We start from the raw sequence: 18,324 nt of genomic DNA, 5'->3' as shown, positions 1-18,324 counted from the left end.
ATTGAGGATTAGAGAGATTAAGTGATTTGCCAAGATTACACTACTAGTAAGTGGCAGTGTTGGGTTTGAACAATCTGAAAATAGTCTTCCCTCTTAATCCTTACACCATAAGCCTTCCCCAATCCTCATCTCAAGACCCAACTCACCCCAGCCAGGAAAGGACAGTTCTGACGACTCAAGCTATGATCAATGTGAGTCAGGGCTCTCCGCACTGAACCAAGAACATCTTCCCCCTTCTTGCCTTGGACCACTAAATAGTACAGGGCAGCAGACAAAGCTGGCTAAAATGCAGGGGACATCAGTCAGGATGGCCACGAAGAGCAAGGGCCTGCCAGACATCCCCCATACCTTAGTCCTACCTGCAGCTCTGTCACTTCCCATTCCAGCCACTGGTTAGTGAGGTCATCTTGCTCCCAGCCAGATAACAAAAAGAAATATCTGCCCAGAAAGACAGCAACAGATGATGGATTTAGAGGGGCCTGTTTATCTAGCCCATTTCTCATCACACAGGGAAACAATGGCTGCAAATAAAGCCACACAAAGGACAGTGCGGTCTGATTTGATTCAGCCACCTCCCTACACCAAGGCCCAATACTGACCGGCAGATTGCACTAGTGGAGAAGAGGTAGTTGCCACTATCCAGCTGCAAGACAGGGACTTTAGGCCGGGTCAGGAACGGGACCACACAGTCTGATGCAAAAACGGAAAATGGGTTAAAAAAAAAAAAAAGGAAAAGAAAAGAAATGCTTTGTCAACTTAGGATAATCTTGCATTGTTCAGTGAGTTAGAAAAGAAAGATGGGCAGTCTCAACCCAGAAGTTCCAGGATAGGACCACTGAAAGGGGGTGGGTCCGGAATGGGCTGGAGAGGCCAGCAGGTGTTCAGCTGAAACTGCCAGCTGGAAGCAACAGATGGGGACTGCAGAGGAGGTGGTGGTATTGGGATAGTGCTGCAGCCAAGAACTTAACGACTAAAAGTAACTGGGATATCTTAATAATTATCTGAAGGTCACAGTGGGAGAACAAAATTAAAAGAGCTGAGAAGACTGACAAGAGAACCTCCTAAGAGTCACCCAAACAATCGGCTGAGAATGAGAAGAGGTAAACAGAAAGAAGTGTGTGTGTGTGTGTGTTAGGAGGGGAGAGAGGGATTTCCTAAAAACACAAAAGGATGCCTGGGGGCTGTCATACTAGTAACTAAAGAGCAGAGGGGCGTGCCTGATAGGTGTAGGAGAAGGTTGGGAAGGGAAGAACAGTTTACTGTGGTGAGGCGGGGTCCTGGAAGACGGAAGAGGGGAGGAGAGAGATAAGGGAAGAGCATTATATTGAGGGTAATTAAAGGAAGTGAAGTGAAAGATGTGACTGGGAGGGAAGAAGACGTGGAGTGATCAAGGATAACGGAAGTGGTCGATTGGGGTGTGTGGCGAGGACTGGGGGTTTGGCAAAGACAGCTGCAGAGAATCTGAGCTGTTTCGGTCCCGCCCCCCACCCCCATCCACCGCCCACCAGCACCAGCACGAATACCTTCTGGGCCTACAGTGCTGATGAGCAGCTCTGCTCTGCCCCGGGCTCTCCCGGCCGCGGCCAGCACCGGCAAGCAACCCGGAGCGCCCTCGCTCACGAACAGTCTCATTTCGCCGTGAATCCCACGCTGATGCAACCGGAACTGGCCTTCCGCTGCTCAGTTGAGCGGCCTCCGCGAGGCACGCCGGGAAATGGAGTCCCGTGTTAGGCCACTGCCGGGGCACCGCTACCGGAAGGTAGACTATTTCTCCCATCATGCAACACTGGGACATAGGAAAAGACTATCATCGAGATGAAGAGGCCGCAGATGCGCGGCTAGAGCGCACTGTGTGTGTGTGTGTGTGTGTGTGTGTGTGTGTGTGTGTGTGTGTGTGTGTGTGTGTGTGTGTGTGTGCGCGCGCGCGCGCGCGCGCGCGTCTCCTTCTGTCACCTAGGCTGAAGTGCAGTGGCACGATCTTGGCTCACTGCAACCTCTGCCTACGTGTGTGTGTGTGTGTGTGTGTGTGTGCGTGTGTGTGTGCGTCTCCTTCTGTCACCTAGGCTGAAGTGCAGTGGCACGATCTTGGCTCACTGCAACCTCTGCCTACGTGTGTGTGTGTGTGTGTGTGTGTGTGTGCGCGTCTCCTTCTGTCACCTAGGCTGAAGTGCAGTGGCACGATCTTGGCTCACTGCAACCTCTGCCTACTGGGTTCTCCGGCCTCAGCCTCCTGTGTAGCTGGGACTACAGGCACGTGACACACGCCCGGCTAATTTTTGTATTTTTAGTAGAGGCGGGCTTTCACCATTTTGGCCAGGCTGGTCGCGAAGTCCTGACCTCATATGATCTGCCCGCCTCGGCCTTCCAAAGTGCTGGGATTACAGGCGTGAGCCACCGCGTCCGGCCTAGAGCAGCACTATTTTTCTGGACGTCCAGAAGAGACGTTTAGGTTTTAGGGCAAGTCGCACTTTTACCCTCTTACACTGCTGGAGGGCGATGGCTGAAACCGCGGCTTCTTCTCTTCTCCTGAAATGGCCATGTCATAACAGCGGCTATTCTTAGTGGCTCTGAATTCAAGCTCTTAACTGTCAGAGTTTTGGAGTTCGGAGTTACCATGTGCGTAATTATTTTAGTGACAAAGCGGAAGTTAGTGTACACATCCATCCTATCAACAACAACAAAAATGTAGATAGGCTGGGCGCGGTGGCTCATGCCTGTAATCCCAGCACTTTGGGGAGTCGAGGCGGGTGAATCACCTGAGGTCAAGAGTTCGAGACCAGCCTGGCCAGCATGCGGAAACCCCATCTCTACTAAAAATACAGAATTAGCCGGGCATGGTGGCAGGGCCTGTAATCCCAGCTACTCGGGAGACTGAAGCAAAAAAATCGCCTGAACCTGGGAAGCAGAGGTTGCAGTGAGCCAAGACCGCGCCATTGCACCCCAGCCTGGGCAACAAGAGGAAACTCCGTCTCAAAAAAAAAAAAAAAAAAGAATGTAGATAGTAAAATATTAATACCAGTTTGAGCTCATATACAGCTCTACGTCTCATCAAAGGGGTAGAAGAGCATCTCTTTTTTTTTTTTGAGGCGGAGTCTTGCTCTGTCGCCCAGTGTGGACTGCAGTGGCGCGCTCTCGGCTCACTGCAACCTCCGTCCCCCGGGTTCATGCCATTCTCCTGCCTCAGCCTCCCAAGTAGCTGGGACTACAGATGCCCGCCACCAAGCTCTGCTAATTTTTTGTATTTTTAGTAGAGACGGGGTTTCACCGTGTTAGCCAGGATGGTCTCGATTCCCTGACCTTGTGATCCGCCCACCTCGGCCTCCCAAAGTGCTGGGATTACAGGCGTGAGCCACCGTGCCCGGCCGAACATCTCTAGGGAAAAGATCAAATTGAGAAGTAAGGCCGGGCGGGGTGGCTCACGCCTTAACCCCAGCACATTGGGAGGCTGAGGCGAGCAGATCTCTTGAGGTCAGGAGTTTGAGACCAGCCTGGACAACATGTTGAAATCCCTTCTTTACTGAAAATACAAAAATTAGCTGGGTGTGGTGGTGCAAGCCTGTAATCCCAGCTACTCAGGAGGCTGAGCCAGGAGAATCACTTGAACCCAGGAGACAGAGGTTGCAGTGAGCCGAGATCGTGCCTCTGCACTCCAGCCTGTGCAACAGAGTGAGACTTCATCTCAAAAAAAGAAAAAAAAGGAGATGCAAGATGGCTAAGAGTTTGGCAATAAGTATATTTTATGCAAGGAAGCACATACTTGTTATTGAGAAAGGGATGCTTCTTATTCATCTTCATATTATTTTAAGAATAATATCTATGGCCGGGCGCGGTGGCTCAAACCTGTAATCCCAGCACTTTGGGAGGCCGAGACGGGTGGATCACGAGGTCGGGAGATCGAGACCATCCTGGCTAACACGGTGAAACCCCGTCTCTACTAAAAATACAAAAAACTAGCCAGGCGAGGTGGCAGGCGCCTGTAGTCCCAGCTACTCGGGAAGCAGAGGCAGGAGAATGGCGTGAACCCGGGAGGCAGAGCTTGCAGTGAGCTGAGATCCGGCCACTGCACTCCAGCCTGGGTGACAGAGCGAGACTCCGTCTCAAAAAAAAAAAAATAATAATAATAATATCTAATAGTACTCATGAGCTAGGCATTGTTTTAAGCACTTTACATTTGATCTCAGAAAATTCTATGGAGGTTCTTGGTCTTTTGAAGCTAGGCCATAAGAAGTTTTGCAGCTTCAGTTGCAGGCTATCTGGCACACTGGTAGCTTTGAGCTGCCATGTAAGAAATCCTACCACTTTGAGCTGCCATGCTAGAGAGGTCTCATGTAGATATTCTGTCTGACAGCTCCAGCTAATCCCAGCATTTCAGCCGTCCTTATCAAGGTGCCAGACATGTGAGTGAAGTCTTCCAGACCAGCCCATCTGCCCACTGAAAACTCTTAAGTGACCTTTGGTCAAGGCCACATCAGACAGAAGAATCACCCACCTAAGCCCTACCCAAATTTCTGCTCCATACCTGTACAATTGTTAAACTATAATAAAATGGCTGTTGGCCAGGCACGGTGGCTCAAGCCTGTAATCCCAGCACTTTGGGATGCCGAGACGGGCGGATCACAAGGTCAGGAGATCGAGACCATCCTGGCTAACACGGTGAAACCCTGTCTCTACTAAAAAATACAAAAAACTAGCCGGGCGAGGTGGCGGGCGCCTGTAGTCCCAGCTACTCGGGAGGCTGAGGCAGGAGAATGGCGTAAACACGGGAGGCAGAGCTTGCAGTGAGCTGAGATCCGGCCACTGCACTCCAGCCTGGGAGACAGAGCAAGACTCCATCTCAAAAATAAATAAAATAAAATAAAATAAAATAATGCTGTTGTTACATCAACAACAACAACAACAAAAACTAGGCCAGGCCCAGTGACTTATGCCTATAATCCCAGTACTTTGGGCAGCTGGATCACTGGAGCCCAGGAATTCAAGACTGCCTGGGCAACATAGTGAGACCCCATTTCTACAAAATAGTTTTTTGTTTTTTTTTTTTTTTGAGACGGAGTCTCACTCTTATCGCCCAGGCTAGAGTGCAGTGGTGTGGTCTTGGCTCACTGCAACCTCCACCTCCCAGGTTCGAGCGATTCTCCTGCCTTAGCCTTCCTAGTAGCTGGGATTACAGACACCTGCCACCACGCCCAGCTAATTTTTGTATTTTTAGTAGAGACGGGGTTTCATCATGTTGGCCAGGCTGGTCTTGGACTCCTGACTTCAGGTTATGCACCTGCCTCGGCCTCCCAAAGTGCTGGGATTACTGGCATGAGCCACCGCTCCTGGCCAAAAATAGTTTTTAAAACTAGCCAAGAGGCTGGGTGCGGTGGCTCACACCTGTAATCCTAGCATTTTGGGAGGCCGAGGCGGACAAATCACCTGAGGTCAGGATTTCTTTTTTTTTTTTTTTTTTTTTTTTTTTTTTTTTTGAGACGGAGTCTCGCTCTGTCACCCAGGCTGGAGTGCAGTGGCCGGATCTCAGCTCACTGCAAGCTCCGCCTCCCGGGTTCACGCCATTCTCCGGCCTCAGCCTCCCGAGTAGCTGGGACTACAGGCGCCCGCCACCTCGCCCGGCTAGTTTTTTGTATTTCTTAATAGAGACGGAGTTTCACCATGTTAGCCAGGATGGTTTCGATCTCGTGACCTCGTGATCCGCCCGTCTCGGCCTCCCAAAGTGCTGGGATTACAGGCTTGAGCCACCGCGCCCGGCCTAGGTCAGGATTTCAAAACCAGTCTGGCCAACATGGTGAAACCCTGTCTCTACTAAAAATACAAAAAATTGGTGGGGTGTGGTAGTACACGCCTGTAATCCCAGCTACTTAGGATGCTGAGGCAGCAGAATCACTTGAACCCGGGAGGCGGAGGTTGCAGTGACCCGAGATCATGCCATTACACTCCAGCCTGGACGACACAGCCAGACTCTGTCTCAAAAAAAAAATAAATAAATAGGCCAGACGCAGTGGCTCACACCTGTAATCCTAGCACTTTGGGAGGCCAAGGCGGGCTGCTCACCTGAGGACAGGAGTTCGAAACCATCCTGGACAACATGGTGAAACCCCATCTCTACTAAAAATACAAAAATTAGCTGGGCATGGTGGCCCATGCCTGTAATCCCAGCTACTCGGGAGGCTGAGACAGGAGAATTGTTTGAACTTGGGAGGCGGAGGTTGCAGTGAGCCGAGATCACACCACTGTACTCCAGGCTGGCGACAGAACGAGACTCTGTCTAAAATAAATAAACCAACTGAGGTAGGTCTCTCATCTCCATTTTACTAATGAGGGAACTGAGGCACAAAGATGTGACTTTACGCCAGAAATCGCTGTAGAAGTGACCATAGAAGGCATTGAAGGCACAGTTATCAACAAAATGGATGTGGGCTTCTGCTACCTTGGAAGCACTCACAGACTTCCTGAAAGTCAGAAAATAAAATAATCCTTAAAGTGTGAGTTAGGGCCCCTCTAAAGGGTGAAAAGATGCTTTTTTTTTTTTTTGAGGCAGAGTCTCGCACTGTCACCCGGGCTGGAGTGCAGTGGCGCAGTCTTGGCTCACTGCAATCTCCGCCTCCCAGGTTCAAGCAATTCTCCTGCCTCAGTCTCCTAAGTAGCTGGGATTACAGGTGCCCACCACCATGCCCAGCTAATTTTTTTGTATTTTTAGTAGAGACGGGGTTTCACCATGTTGGCCAGGCTGGTCTCGAACTCCTGACCTTGTGATTCACCTGCCTCGGCCTCCCAAAGTGCTAGGATTACAGGTGTGAGCCACTGCACCCAACCTTTTTTTTTTTTTTTTTTTTTTTTTTTTGAGACAGACTCTCGCTCTGTCACCAGGCTGGAGTGCAGTGGCATGATCTCAGCTCACTGCAATCTCTGCCTCCCAGGTTCAAGGCATTCTTGTGCCTCAGGCTCCCAAGTAGCTGGGACTACAGTAGCTGGGCCAGTACACTCAGCTAAGTTTTGTATTTTTAGTAGGGACAGGATTTTACCATGTTGCCCAGGCTGGTCTCAAACTCCTGACCTCAAGTGATCCACCGTCCTTGGCCTCCCAAAGTGTTAGGTTTATAGGCGTGAGCCACCGCACCTGGCTGAAATGCTTTCCTGTGCAAGTGACCTTTCAGCTGAGATCTCAGTGATGAGTAAGAGTTATCTAGGTGAAGACTGGAGGGAGTGGAGAAGAGATGTGTTTCAGGCAGAGGAAACAACATATGCAAAGGATCAAAGATTTCAGTGCACTTTAAGAATGTGAGGAATTCGCATAAGACTGCAGTGTGGAGTTTGTGGTGGAGACTGTGAAAAGGATAGAGAGGGAATCTGTAAATGACATTATAAAATGTGGAAAGTTTAAGTCAGAAGAGTAGCAGGGCATATGTGTTTTAGAAAGGTCACTCTGGCTGCTGTGTCAGGAATGGATGGGAGGGGAGCAGAACTATATGCAATGAGACTAGTTAGGAAGTTATATCGTCCAGGGTAAAGGAGTGGTAGTTGTGGGGATAAAAGGTAGGTAGATTGGGAAAATATAAATTGAAGTGTTCAGTCATCAATTGAATCAATGCGGGTGGTGAGGAAACAAGATAAATTCAGGTCGGCTGCTAGGTTTCTGGCATGGGAAATAGGGCATACTTTCTATGTGCTACAGCAGATGATAGTATTTCCTCTATCATAGTGATCATTATTACATCGTAGTTTCATTGTTATGAGTGGGCAGGGATCATATTTTTTTGTTTTGTTTTAAGAGAGAGTCTCGCTCTGTCACCCAGGCTGGAGTGCAGTGGCACGATCTCAGCTCACTGAAACCTCCGTCTCCTGGGTTCAAGCAATTATCCTACCCCAGCCTCCCGAGTAGCAGGGAGTACAGGCACCTGCCACCACACCCGGCTGATTTTTGTGTTTTTCTTAGAGGTGGGGTTTCACCACGTTGGCCAGGTTGGTCTTGAACTCCTGACCTCAGGTGATCTGCCCTCCTCAGCCTCCCAAAGTGCTGAGATTGAGCTGGGTGTGAGCCAGTGCACCTGGTCCCATATTTACCATCTTAATTGACAATGCCTAGCACATAGTTCCTGCCTGGCATTTATGGTAGTGAACATTCAATAAATATTTATTAAATTATTTAACGTATTTATTTTGAGACAGAGTCTCACTCTGTTGCCTAGGCTGGAGTGCAGTGGCACTATCACGCATCACTGCAGCCTCAACTTCCCAGGTTCAAGAGATACTCCCACCTCAGCCTCCCAAGCAGCTGGGACTACAAGGCACACACTGCCACGCCCGGCTAATTTTTAAAAATTTTTTGTAGAGACAGGATCTTATTATGTTGCACCTCAAGCTCCTAGGCTCAAGTTATATTCTGCCTTGACCTCCCAAAATGCTGGGATTATAGGTGTGAGCTACTGTACCAGGTCAATATTTATTGATTTCATATTAAACTAAGTAGTGGTATTGGGAGAGAAACAGGTTTGTGGGGAAAGCTGACAAGTTCAGTTTGGTTCATACTGAGTTCGTGGTACCTGAGAAATACTCAAGTGGATTTTTTGGTGGACAGTGGATTAGATGGAAGCCCCAGAGAAAGATCTGGACTGGAGATATGGTCCTTAGCAGCATATGGAAATCATTTGAGCTGGGGAGAGAATAAGACCACCCAGGGAGGACGTGCAGAAAGCACGGGGCACAGGATCTCAGACAGGCTTCTGTGGTTTAAGGAACAGGCAGAGGAAGGTCATTCCTCATGCCACAGACAAGGAACTGCTAGAAAGGTAAGAGGGATACCAGCAGAGCATTTGTAGAAGAGAAAGGTCAATTGTGTTGCCTGCTGCTGAGATGTCAAGCAAAAAAAGGACTGCAGCGTGTTCATGCAAGGTCAGGGTGACTCTAGTGAGGAATGACTTTGAAAAGGTGGTGGAGTGAGGGGACAGGAAATGGAGGTCCCCATACAGTGTAGGCAACTCAAGAAGTTTGACTGTAAAAAGAAAGACAGAGGAGGGGGCGCAGTGGCTCACGCCTGTTATCCCAGCACTTTGGGAGGCTGAGGTGGGCGGATCACGAGGTCAGGAGTTCGAGCCCAGCCTGGCCAACACAGTGAAACCCCGTCTCTAGTAAAAATACAAAAAAATTAGCTGGGCGTGTTGGCGGCTGTAATCCCAACTACTTGGGAGGCTGAGGAGAATCCCTTAAACCTGGGAAGCAGAAGTTGCAGTGAGCTGAGATTGTGCCACTGCTCTCCAGCCCAGGCGACAGTGCGAGACTCCGTCTCAAAAAAAAAAAAAAAAAAAAAAGAAGAAGAAGAAGAAAGAGAGAGACGTATATATGGTGGCACCTGGAAAGCCCAGTAAGGGGAGGTTTGTCTAAAGACGGGAGAGACTTGGATATGTTTAAAAGTGAATGCAACGAAGCCAACAAAAACAAGCTAAAGTGTAGGAGAGAGAGTTTCAGAGAAGGCAAAAAAGGGTGGATTCGAGCACCGAACACCAAATGAATGAATAAGTGACTAAATGGGTGAAATTAGTCACTATTTTGGAAGTGGGAAGGAAGAGTTGAGGGGTAGGGTTCTCCATGTGTTGAAGTAAGGTAAACTAAGAAGGAAGATCACTGAGGCAGAAGCCCAGTACTAGCCACCCAGCCCTCAGGGAAAGAGAGCTGGCTCTCTGATATCACCAGTGGAGAGGGGCATTCGCTCCTTAATCCACCTCTCCAAACCCAGACAGAAAGCCTCACATTGTGCAAAGGAGAAGCTGAGAGAAGGGGAAAAGAGGAGTGGTCAGGTAAGGCAGAAGCAGAAGTGTGGGTTTTAAAGTGCTGGGAATCCAGGGAAGGTCAGTTCCCACCTTCCACCAGGAAGAAGCTGACATCAGCCCCCTATCTACCTGTCATAGCATCTTGTATTACTTGTCCATTGTCTCTGATTCAATTGTAATTATTAAGTTTATTGTGTCATTAGTTAAGGTCTGTCTCTCCTTAAGCTCCAAAAGGGCTCATTCCCGTCTCTCATATCCAGTGCCTGACACTGCTCCTTGCACGCAGGAGGCGCTCAATCAATCCTTGTTAAAAGCATAAATGAGGCCGGGCGCGGTGGCTCACGCCTGTAATCCCAGCACTTTGAGAGGCCGAGGCTGGTGGATCACCTGAGGTCAGGAGTTCTAGACCAGCCTGGCCAACATGGTGAAACCCTGTCTCTACTAAAAGTACAAAAACTAGCCAGGCATAGTGACAGGCGCCTGTAATCCCAGCTACTCAGGGAGCTGAGACAGGAGAATCACCTGAACCTGGGGGGCAGAGGTTGCAGTGAGCCGAGATCACGCTATCACACTCCAACCTGGGGGACAAGAACGAGACTTTGTCTCAAAAAAAAAAAGCACGACTGAACCCACACCACTAAAGTAGCTCCCGCCTCAAGAGGCTTGTGTATACAGGACAGTATCAAGGCTTCTCAGCTCCTAAAATTGTGTCCTGGATTGGGAGGGTGGTGATATTTTAACTCTGAATCCCTCTGTGTTTCTCCCACTTTGTCATTCTTTCTAATTTGGTCTTGCTATTTATTTGGCTTTCTGTTTTTCTGTCACCATGTCTCTCTGAGTCTGCACAGGAAGCACGCAGCTATGGTCTGAGGTGATTGGTAACGGAAACATTGATGCTTGTGTAAATTTAATAAAGAATAACACACATTTTTGTCTTTGTCATTAACCTTGTGTCTCCCTGTTCCTGTCTCAAACCTGATTCTTTCTTCTTATCTCCTTCCTGTGTCCAGCTCAAGACTCCCACCACCACCCAGGACCAACTCCTGCCCCTGAATCTTCTGATGGGCCCCACAAGGTACTTGGAGGAAGACTACTGACCTGGGTCATCTCTAATTTCCTGCCTTGCCGGCCATGCAGCCCTGCTGACCACATCCTCTCTTACGTTACTTACATACTTCCTCACCAGACACCACCAAGAGTTCTCAGCCCCCAAAACCTGTCACCGATCCTCACCAGGCTGTCTGCTCTACCCTCTCCCCCCACTCAAGGGCTCCTGTCCCCACCTCCCTGCAACACTGCTCCTAGAACCATGTCTCTCTACCTGGAGACAGCCAGGCCTGTTCCCTTCTGGGTCTCCAGTGTCCCTTTTTCCCACAGGTGACAGTGCTGGCTACAATGCTGTCCAGCCGGTGGTGGCCAAGTTCCTGGGGGAGCCTAGGACTGGGCCCCCGAAGCCCTTCTCGGGGATCCCAGCTCTGTGCCCTCTATGCCTTTACTTATACTGGGGCAGATGGCCGGCAAGTGTCTCTGGCTGAAGGGGACAGGTTTCTACTGCTTCGAAAGACCAACTCTGACTGGTGGTTGGCAAGACGCCTAGAAGCTCCCTCCACCTCTCGACCCATCTTTGTCCCAGCGGCCTATATGACAGAGGAATCCATGCCTTCCCAGAGTCCAACTACCGCCATCCCCAGCCAATTGCTCTGGACTCCTGGTGAGTAAGTGCTAAGCCCTCCTCCTTCACCTTCCTACCTCCCCTCACCTTCCTACCTCCCTGGCTTCTGGGAATTATTGGGAGGACCCCCCCTCCCTCAAGCTTCTACTAACCATTTTCTCTTGTTTTTCTTTGATCAGCCTACCTCTCACCCCCGCCATGGCATCCTCATCCCACCACCTGTCCTCCTAGTCCCAAGGCTTCTAGGTCTCATGCCATTTTCTACATCCTGCCTCTGCCCTCCTTGTCTTCCCTGTGAGCTCCCAAGATGGGGGACCCAGTTACAACAACACCTCTGATCATCTGCCACCCACCCTCCCCTTTTCTGTTTCAAGGGCCGAAGTTGTTTCATGGTTCCCTGGAGGAGTTGTCTCAGGCCCTCCCAAGCAGGGCTCAGGCTAGTTTGGAGCAGCCTCCTCCACTTCCCCCCAAAATGTGTAGGAGCGTCAGCATTGACAGTCTGAGGCCCTGCCTTCTGAAGCCTTTCCAGGAAGGACCAAGTGGAAGATGCCTCTCCCGGGAAGACTTGCCGTCAGAAGCCAGTGCCAGCACAGTGAGTCACAGCTCTTCTGAGCTGGGCCCTGTTCTAGGCACAAGACAGACAGCACCCCTGCCTTCGAGGGACTCCCCTGGGGATGACAAACACAAAAACGAATAAATAAGATAACCCTTGGTACTACGATAAATCTACAAAGGCGAGTTAATGTGGTGGAGAGTGGCTGGGGTGTTGCAGGGAGGCATCTGTGAGGTGACGGCATTCAGTTGACTCTGAACCAGGAGGAGAAAGAGGCAGCCGAGAGGCAAACTGGGTAGGAGGTGAGAAGGGACAGCAGGTACCAAAGGCCCGGAGCGGACAGGGAACAGGGAGCAGTGGAGGCACTGAAAGGCCAGCCCTGTGTTCTTCCTTCCTCCAGACTCCTAGCCCAGGGCAGGATTTTTTTGTGTTCTGCTTGCCTGTTAAGCCACAGCAGGTCTCCTCTAAAGATGTGACTTGCTCAGCCCTTCCCTCTCTTTCTTAACAGTGGGTGGAAAGGGGCTCCTCCTGCCTTCTGTAGACCCTTCTCTGTCCTCTTTTACCTTGCAGGATATGAGGGTGGAGCACCCCCTTCAGCATGCCCCCCCCTTGCACACACACACAAAAAGCCTGTTCCCCTTTCCTGTGGCCCTGAGGTGGGGGTGGGGTGAGGGAGGCGGGAAGTTGGCAACAGGAAGTGAGGAGAAGAGCAAAGAAAACTGTGAGAGAGAGAATTTTTAAAAAGCAGCTGGGGCCTGGGGTTTCTCCCCCAGTACCTGGGTCACCTCAGCCTGGAGCTGGCGGTGAGAAGACGATGGGGAGGGAGTAGGAGGTGGGAGGGCCAAGAGAAGCATGGGAAGGGCAACAGGCAGAATGACCACCTCCTTCTTCCCCCTTTTCTGGCAGGCAGGCCCCCAGCCCCTCATGTCAGAGCCCCCCGTGTACTGTAACCTGGTGGACCTTCGCCGCTGTCCCCGGTCCCCACCCCCAGGCCCTGCATGCCCCCCGCTGCAGAGGCTGGATGCCTGGGAGCAGTACCTGGACCCCAACTCCGGACGCTGCTTCTACATCAATTCACTGACTGGCTGCAAGTCCTGGAAGCCCCCGCGCCGCAGTCGCGGCGAGATGGTGAGACCTTACCTCCTGCTTCTCCACTGTCCCCCAAGCTCTTCCTTCCCCTACTGAACCTCAAGGTAGTGTGTTTTCTCTCTGGGGCTCTCAGAAGATCAGAAGAATCAGCCAAGTATAAGAAGGGTGTGGAGGTGGCATCTGGATGTAGCTTTATTTCCTCCTCCCCTAACCCAGAACCCTGGCTCCATGGAGGGGACACAGACCCTGAAGAGGAACAATGATGTCCTGCAACGTCAGGCAAAAGGCTTCGGATCTGACACAGGGACCCCAGAACCGCTTGACCCACAGGTGAGATCCCTCCCATCTCCCAATCACATGCAGAAAAAGCCAGCTTGTTATGACTTTCTGTTTTGTGTAAAACATTCTCCATTCCCCATCACACCCCCTGCCTCTCACCCACATCCCACCCCTCTTCCCCCTTCAGCCAGGAATCCCTGAGTCAAGGGTTTCCCCACCTGCTTCTCCAATCCTCTCCCCTAGGGTTCACTCAGCCTCAGCCAACGCACCTCGAAGCTTGATCCTCCAGCCTTGCAGCCCCCTCGACCTCTGCCGCAGCTCCTGGAAGACCCCCATGTGAATCTCCCATTTCTTTGTGAATGTCAAGATCCTCCCTGCCCCACACCCCCCCAATTCCTGCTCCTCAAAAACATCTTCCTCTTTCTGAATTATCCTCTTACCCAGCCCTCCCTCAGCAACTTTAAGGGACTTCACTCCTGGGAGACCCCCTAGGGAACGCCGTGGCCACTGTGGAGGGCGCAGGGTGACTTACAGATACCATTCCCTCCATTTCCCAGGAGGTGGAAAAGTCGGGTCTGCTCAACATGACCAAGATTGCCCAAGGAGGGCGCAAGCTCAGGTGAGAACCCGGAATACAGCTAGGGCCTGGGCTGTCAACTCCGTAGGGTAGAGCAGGGTGTTGGAAGAGCACCCTCCCCGTGTAATTCTAGAATGACCTTTTCACTACCACTACCTCCCCTCTCTGCCCCCGCAGGAAGAACTGGGGCCCGTCTTGGGTGGTGTTAACGGGTAACAGCCTAGTGTTCTACCGAGAGCCACCGCCGACAGCGCCCTCCTCTGGTTGGGTGAGTGTGAGCTAGGGGAGCAGGAGGGGTGAGGGCGCTGCCTCCGCCTTACGCCAATGTGGGGCGCGGCAGCGCGGAGGGCGGTGCAGAGGAAGGTAAAGAAGTGAGGAAGCCTCCCACCTCCTCACAGTCCACCGGGGAGAGGGAAACATTGAAGGAAACAGCATCGTGGCCTCAGTTTCCTCCCTCATTGTCAGGGGCCAGCGGGTAGCCGGCCCGAAAGCAGCGTGGACCTGCGCGGGGCGGCCCTGGCGCACGGCCGCCACCTGTCCAGCCGCCGCAACGTCCTGCACGTGAGCGCCCTCCCGCGCGTCTCCAAGGCCCCACCCGACCAGAGGGCGCCCCCAATCTCCCGCGCAGGCCTCCCACTAGGTCTCCCTGCTTTTTATACTCCTCCCCGTTGACCCGAACGTTTCCCCGCCTGGCCCTCAGATCCGCACGGTCCCTGGCCACGAGTTCCTGCTGCAGTCCGACCACGAGACAGAGCTGCGAGCCTGGCACCGCGCGCTGCGGACTGTCATCGAGCGGCTGGTTAGAGGAGTGCAGGCTGGGAGGGAGGCTCGGGCCGGCCGGGACCAAGGGAGTGGGGTAGGAACTGTAGGAATCAGGGGCGGTGGGGGCAGGGTAGGCTCTGTGGAGAGCCCGGCCTGGGGCGGGGCTGGGACGTGGGACCCTGGCAGTGGGTCAGAGTCCAGCTAGGGGTGCAGATTTCTCTCCTCTCTCACCTTCGACACGGCCCGCCCCGGGTCTAGGATCGGGAGAACCCCCTGGAGCTGCGTCTGTCGGGCTCTGGACCCGCGGAGCTGGCGGAGCTGAGCGCCGGGGAGGACGAAGAAGAGGAGTCGGAGCCGGTGTCCAAACCGCTGCTGCGCCTTAGCAGCCGCCGGAGCTCCAGTGAGGCGCGGGCCGGGGAGGGAGGGTCCGGGAGCGCAGCGAGGCTCCTGGGCGCTCACGCCCCGCTCCACCTGCCTCCTGTAGTTCGGGGGCCCGAAGGCACCGAGCAGAACCGCGTGCGCAACAAACTAAAGCGGCTCATCGCAAAGAGACCACCCTTACAAAGCCTGCAGGAGCGGGGTCTGCTCCGAGGTGAGGGGGCTGGGCCAGGTTCCTGGATAAGAAAACTCCAGCGAGGCTCAGAGTAGAGCTTCCCAGAACTAGACCACAGCCTTCTGTGACTGCTGCTTTCCCACTACCCCAGATTGTTTAGAGGAGAAGCCGGGAAGACGTGTACCCCTTTGTCAGATTGTTTGAAGCAGGGGAAGGGGGGCGGAGTGTATTTCCTTGCCCAGGCAGCCAGAAGGACCAGCCTCACTTAAGGATAAAGACCTATGCTGAAAAGAGCTCCGGTGAGTGACGCTGGCACTGGCTCCCGCCTCACTTTGCCTCCCCAGACCAGGTGTTCGGCTGCCAATTGGAATCACTCTGCCAGCGGGAAGGAGACACGGTGCCCAGCTTTGTGCGGCTCTGCATTGCTGCTGTGGATAAAAGAGGTCATTTTCTCAGAGACCCCAGAATTCTCTTCCAACAGGCTAAGGCGTAGAATTTTCTGCCTCCCCCCTTCTACTTAGTCTTCCTACTGCCCTTTTTCTCTCCACCCTTATATTCCTCACCACACACACTTTTAAGCAGCAGTCCTCATCTACTCCTCCCTCATCTCCCAGGTCTGGATGTGGATGGCATTTATCGGGTGAGCGGGAACTTGGCAGTGGTCCAGAAACTTCGATTTCTGGTGGACAGAGGTGAGAAGGTTTGTGGGCCAGTGGTTGTACTAAGAATGTGTTGCCTGAGAACCATGGGAGATTCTACATGAGGAAGCTGGCAGAGCACAGAGACCATCAGGCTGGAAGTGCATGTCTTAGCTCCTGATCTCTTCTCATTCATGTTGCAGAGCGTGCAGTCACCTCCGATGGGAGGTATGTGTTCCCAGAACAGCCAGGACAAGGTACTTACATGGAAGACCCCTCAGATCCCTAAAACTTCCACATATCCTCTTTGCTTCTCATGGATACCTCCATGTACCACTCCTGGGAGGGTTGTCCTCATCCCCACCTTAGCTACTTTGCCCCACTGCAGACCCTCTAGGCATTCCTATAGTCTGCTTTGACTGGATTTCTCCAGAACTTCTAATCTCTCAGTCTCTAGATCTTTCTGGCCCTTCATGAGCCCTGAAGCCCCTATACCTCCTTCTCCCTCCAGAAGGTCGGTTAGATTTGGACAGTACTGAGTGGGATGACATTCATGTGGTCACCGGAGCCCTGAAGCTTTTTCTCCGGGAGCTGCCCCAGCCTCTGGTGCCACCACTGCTGCTGCCCCATTTCCGCGCTGCCCTTGGTAAGGATTGGAGCTTTGGAAAGAACCCTTGATATGGGGGACACGGGTGGTAAATAATAGAATAGAGGTTCCCTTATACTCTTCTTTCCCATTCTGACTTTAGAGATGGAAAATAACATTCAACTCAGGTGCCTGCTCCAGGTGCTTTTTTGTGAATGTTTAGAGGGCTGAACTGAAAAGAATTATGAGGTAATAGTTGGGCTACGTGAAAAAGAAAGCTGTACTAGATTTGTGATGTCTTCCATGCCTGTAGGAAAGAGCAGTGAATTTATTCACCCTGTCCTAGCACCTTCCCTAACCTCACTCAAATGCCTTTCCCATTACTCTCTCTTTCTAGCACTCTCCGAATCAGAGCAGTGCCTCTCTCAGATACAAGAATTAATAGGCTCAATGCCAAAGCCCAACCGTGACACTCTACGGTACCTCCTGGAGCATTTGTGCAGGTCAGGAAGACTGAACCTCTTTGTTCATGCTGGGGAAAGGTGGAGTGGGGAATGCCACAGGGACTCCGTGCAGGTGGAGTGAAGGTAGGGAAGCACCCAAGTTTAATGGGCAGGTGAGGAAACAGGCAACCTCTGTGCAGGAGCATATTACCAGGGTCAAAGCCTTTTTTAAATTATTATTATTTTTTTTTTATTTTTGAGACAGAGTCTTGCTCTGTCACCCAGGCTGGAGTGCAGTGGTGCAATTTTAGCTCACTGCAACCTCTGTCTCCCGGGTTCAAACGATTCTCCTGCCTCAGCCTCCCTAGTAGCTGGGATTACAGGCACCTGCCACCACGCCCAGCTAATTTTTGTATTTTTAGTAGAGACGGGGTTTCACCATGTTGGCCAGGCTGGTCTCAAACTCCTGACCACAGGTGATTTACCCACCTCAGCGTCCCAAAGTGCTGGGATTACAGGTGTGAGCCACCACGCCCATCAAAGCCTTTAGGTCAAAACTTAAAGGTCAGCATCAAGTGGGGAAATGGAACCAAGATGCTGTGAAAGAAATAAGGGAAATCTTGCCTCTCCCTTCCCTCTGCCTCTTTGTCTCCCATTGGGACCTTGCTGATGGCTTCCTTGGTTGAACTGGGCCTGGGCAGTGACTTCTGAGAGGGCATGGCCATTTGAATTAAAGACTCCCAAACCGTGAGCAGATAGAACTCTTACAGTAGTCCCTAAAGCCAGAAGAGGCAGTTGCATCTTCAGATTGTATCCTGAAGGTTTCTCCACTGGTCCATCTTCATTCCCCTTGTGTCTCTTTGTTTTTTTTGTCACCACATGGAGGAATCCCAGAGTGGCCTCCTCCCTGCTCAGACCTTTGAAGGGTTAGATTGCTATGAAGTGGCAAGCTGCTGCCATATATCCCCTTCCTTTGCCTTTGCCCACAGGGTGATAGCACACTCAGATAAGAATCGCATGACTCCCCACAACCTGGGAATTGTGTTTGGACCAACCCTGTTTCGGCCAGAGCAGGAGACATCTGACCCAGCAGCCCATGCTCTCTACCCGGGGCAGCTGGTCCAGCTGATGCTCACCAACTTCACCAGCCTCTTCCCCTGACCCAGGGAAGGAAGAGAAAACCTATTTCCAGTCATCTCTGGTGGTGAGAGGCTGGTGTTCTGTTTTGAGGACATCCCTTTAAATCTCCCAAATGACTATCTCCATCTTCATGAGTGTGACTTGAGGGGTTGGGATGGGTGAGGGAGCTTCTCTAAAGAGGAAAGTGAGTGGATTAACCCCTGCTTCTCTTCTTGTTCCCTGTTATCATTCCTCCCCAACATAATAACACATAAAGTGGCATGTTGTT

General features: G+C 51.8%; 2 protein-coding genes across 34 annotated transcripts in view; one reads left to right on the top strand and one right to left on the bottom strand.

Annotated features, from left to right (window-relative positions):
• The window catches only part of MARS1 (methionyl-tRNA synthetase 1), a 26,965-nt gene extending 25,308 nt beyond the window's left edge, over positions 1–1,657 (bottom strand). For 7 of the 10 annotated variants that reach the window (XR_012420380.1, XR_010579466.2, XR_012420384.1 and 4 more), the window contains exons 1-4: positions 1,524–1,657; positions 600–690; positions 360–438; positions 147–281 (exon numbers count right to left, since the gene is read on the bottom strand). Coding sequence is in view for 5 of the 10 variants with exons in the window: in XM_005571335.4 (XP_005571392.3) it covers positions 147–281; positions 360–438; positions 600–690; positions 1,524–1,632 (414 nt within the window). In the remaining 5 variants the exon portion in view is untranslated. The remainder of the gene's footprint in view (positions 1–146; positions 282–359; positions 439–599; positions 691–1,523) is intronic. The other 3 variants (XR_012420382.1, XM_005571337.4, XM_074007281.1) reach the window with 1 other exon arrangement.
• Positions 907–18,317, top strand: ARHGAP9 (Rho GTPase activating protein 9). Of its 24 annotated transcripts, none has more exons than XR_012420385.1 (19): positions 907–1,100; positions 10,775–10,839; positions 11,142–11,475; positions 11,811–12,028; positions 12,896–13,117; positions 13,295–13,408; positions 13,601–13,693; positions 13,915–13,976; positions 14,112–14,202; positions 14,400–14,495; positions 14,635–14,733; positions 14,955–15,096; positions 15,181–15,288; positions 15,594–15,692; positions 15,864–15,941; positions 16,091–16,115; positions 16,399–16,533; positions 16,871–16,976; positions 17,906–18,317. XR_012420385.1 is itself a non-coding variant. In XM_015431101.4 (19 exons), exons 1-19 carry the CDS (start codon positions 1,091–1,093, stop codon positions 18,075–18,077), a joined length of 2,298 nt encoding a protein of 765 aa, XP_015286587.3. In that variant the 5' UTR covers positions 907–1,090; the 3' UTR covers positions 18,078–18,317. The 24 variants fall into 24 exon arrangements, 15 of the variants coding, with proteins under 15 accessions (XP_015286587.3, XP_045222517.2, XP_045222521.2 ...); XR_012420387.1 differs by having other exon boundaries at positions 15,401–15,692; positions 16,091–16,144; XR_006690769.3 differs by having other exon boundaries at positions 14,635–14,790.
• Positions 18,318–18,324: the final 7 nt, after the last annotated feature.

Source organism: Macaca fascicularis, chromosome 11 (genome assembly GCF_037993035.2).
Source record: "Macaca fascicularis isolate 582-1 chromosome 11, T2T-MFA8v1.1".
In the NCBI taxonomy this organism is placed as follows: domain Eukaryota; kingdom Metazoa; phylum Chordata; class Mammalia; order Primates; family Cercopithecidae; genus Macaca; species Macaca fascicularis.
This window is presented reverse-complemented; position numbering and strand designations above follow the sequence as displayed.